The sequence below is a fragment of the Octopus bimaculoides genome, chromosome 9, assembly GCF_001194135.2.
Source record: "Octopus bimaculoides isolate UCB-OBI-ISO-001 chromosome 9, ASM119413v2, whole genome shotgun sequence".
In the NCBI taxonomy this organism is placed as follows: domain Eukaryota; kingdom Metazoa; phylum Mollusca; class Cephalopoda; order Octopoda; family Octopodidae; genus Octopus; species Octopus bimaculoides.
This window is the reverse complement of record NC_068989.1, coordinates 81,246,493-81,249,341: the sequence shown is the minus strand read 5'-3', so window position 1 is coordinate 81,249,341 and position 2,849 is coordinate 81,246,493. Positions and strand designations below refer to the sequence as shown.

Below are 2,849 nucleotides of genomic sequence, written 5' to 3'. Positions count from 1 at the left end.
TTTTTAATGAAATTTTATACAGACACTTTTCAAACTGTGTAGATTACGATTACAAAGAAATTTGTAAGCAAAATCTTTCAGAAGTGAATAGGGGAGAGGAGTTTCTGGAAAACGGAGTTTCGGATCAAACGGTCTATATAAGTTGGAATTTCTCCGTTTTGACGGGAATTTTTGTCAATTATTTATAGCACAGTCTTCGGAATGATGGGAAAATCATTGGATTCCTGAAATTCGGAATTCACGAAAAATAGAAAGAAAATTTTGTGAAAATTTATGATTTTTTTTTTCATTCTTACCACCTCGATTTTGTCCGGACAGATATTGACCAGTTTTTTTTTTGTTTTTTTTTGCTTTTTTTTTCATTACGCACTTAGAGAGAGAAACATTTTCGGTTTTAAAAAATTGTTAATAATTTCACAGGAAAATGTATGATTTATGGGAGATCTGACTGTTATTTCTAGCACATCCCAAAACCTCTCTCCTCGTTTCTTTCTCACTCACATCCATTGATGTTTATTAACATTTTTCTCCCCATAAACACATTTTATGGAATGATGATGCCAAAGTAACACACGCTTAGTCCATTGCTGGAATATAAGCAAAGGGGACAAAAAGGTGGTAATTTAAATTTTTACTCGCACCCCAACCGAGCGAGGCTGTGTGTATGTGTGTGTGTGTGTGTGTGTGCGTGCGTAAGAAAAAACATTTTTAACAGAAAATTATGCAATCAAAATATATCATCTTTTACATACCTCTTAAAATCACTCTGGATAAATCCCAGCAATAATCTTCTCAGGCTCTCCATATTTTAGAAACAGTCGGGGACAGGAAGTAGGACTAAAAAGAAATTGTAAATTTTCAAACTTTTCTTTTGTTATAGCATAAATGTGTTTATGGGGGGAAATATTGAAAAACATCAATACATATTTGAGTGAGAAAAAACAAGGAGGGTGGTCTTGGGATGTGCTAGAAACGACAACCAAAATCTCCCTTAAATCACATACTTTTTCCTAGTTCCCTTCCAAAGAACCGTCTAAATATTGTTCAAGTCTCGCTGAATTGTTATCTCTCCTTACTTGGAATGTTGAGGCCGATTCAAAGAAAATGCGACTATTATTTCTAGCAGGTCAAGTGATCACATATAGGTTTGATAGTAAGGTCAAGACGAGCAAGTGGAGTCTTGTATTTTTAGTTGGATCAAATGCGATCAAAACTTTTTCCTCGCCCCCTTCCAAAAATGTTTACCTACAAATTTCTTTTTAATCGTAATCTACACCGTTTGAAAAGTATTTGCTTAAAATTTCATTAAAAAAATACCCATTTCCTGAAAGTTATGAGAGGGAGTGGGGAAATGTTGGGTCGTGTGAATTTTCCGAAATTCCTCTCCCCAATCCCTAGGGGGAAAAAATTCTAACAAATCTTTATGTACACTCAATCTACAGGATTTCAGCAATTATTTGTTGCAAGTTTCGTTAAAAAGTATCCATTTTTCTGGAAGTTATGATGCAACAAATTCGGTGGGGTATACATCTGCAGTTATGCCAAAAATGATTAGCAGGTCAATACTCAGGCACTTTCTAGCACCCGCTATTAGATTTTTATGCAGCAGGCGTCCGTGAGTAGATTTCCTCTAAACTTTTAGCATCAGTTCCCCTTCCCGATATACTTTGCGTGTCCAAGGGGAGATAACCATCGGCTAGTTCCAGAATAAACATGGCGTCCGGTGCTCAAGTTCCTCCAACTCAGCAGCAACCTGCACCTCAACAATCGGCTCAAATGCCCCACCAACAAGTGGATTTTGACCAAATATCACGATATAAGATGATGTTACCTCGTTTAAAAGAATCTCTAGTCAACTTGATCAAACTGGCTTCCCAGGCGTTTCGTCAGAATGCCAGTGTCGACGCTGGTAACAAAATGAACGTGGAAAGCATACAACCAAAATTCGAGCGCGGCCTGGAAGACTTGTTTGCAATCTGTGACCAGATGGAAATAATACTACGACTTGCTCAAGAAGCCAGTGCTCAAATCATCGATGGAAATCGCTTTACACCGATCCCTGTTGTGACTAATAAGACCGATAATCAAGACGGACAAAGCCAATCGTATCCACAGTATCAAAGCACAGTAAGAGGACAGATCGCTACAGCTAAAGAAATTCACGATCTACTCAAAAGAACGGATAAATCATAACTGTTTCTCTTTTGTTTTATTTCCCTTTCTATTTTAACATAAACCCCAAGCGTCCTGTAACTCTTCTTTATATATTAACTTTGTAAAACATCGCACAAAATTGACTTTATTTATGTACATGTCCAAAGATATTGATGAATTGGGTAACGAGGTATTTGTATCCCAGCTTAATCAACTTCGTGACCCCTATTGTTTACATGTTTTATATTTTCCTTCTCATTCATACATTCATGATATTGAATTTCTCATAATCCAATTCACTTAAAATTTAAAATATATTTGAGTTAAGCCAAAGAAAATAAAAAGAATCGTCTAAATATTGTTCAAGTCTCGCTGAATTGTTATCTCTCTTTACTTGGAATGTTGAGGCCGATTCAAAGAAAATGCGACTATTATTTCTAGTAGGTCAAGTGATCACATATAGGGTTGATAGTAAGGTCAAGACGAGCAAGTGGAGTCTTGTATTTTTAGTTGAATCAAATGCGATCAAAACTTAGTTTAAAATTCATACTTTTTATTTGTAAGTATTTCAAACAAGCCGTGGCATTGTTTCCAGATTGTTCGAGGTAACAAGAGATCCTCTTATGTGGTCACACTACCTGCTAGAAATAGCAACTAAATTTCAAATTATACATTATTGTCTTTAAAATGAGAAA

At 35.8% G+C, this 2,849-nt stretch overlaps 1 protein-coding gene across 1 annotated transcript; it reads left to right on the top strand.

The window, feature by feature from the left end:
* Positions 1 to 1,680: 1,680 nt before the first annotated feature.
* Positions 1,681 to 2,525, top strand: LOC106879289 (mediator of RNA polymerase II transcription subunit 29). The gene has a single exon (XM_014928789.2). It carries the CDS (start codon positions 1,714 to 1,716, stop codon positions 2,191 to 2,193), a length of 480 nt encoding a protein of 159 aa, XP_014784275.1. The 5' UTR covers positions 1,681 to 1,713; the 3' UTR covers positions 2,194 to 2,525.
* Positions 2,526 to 2,849: the final 324 nt, after the last annotated feature.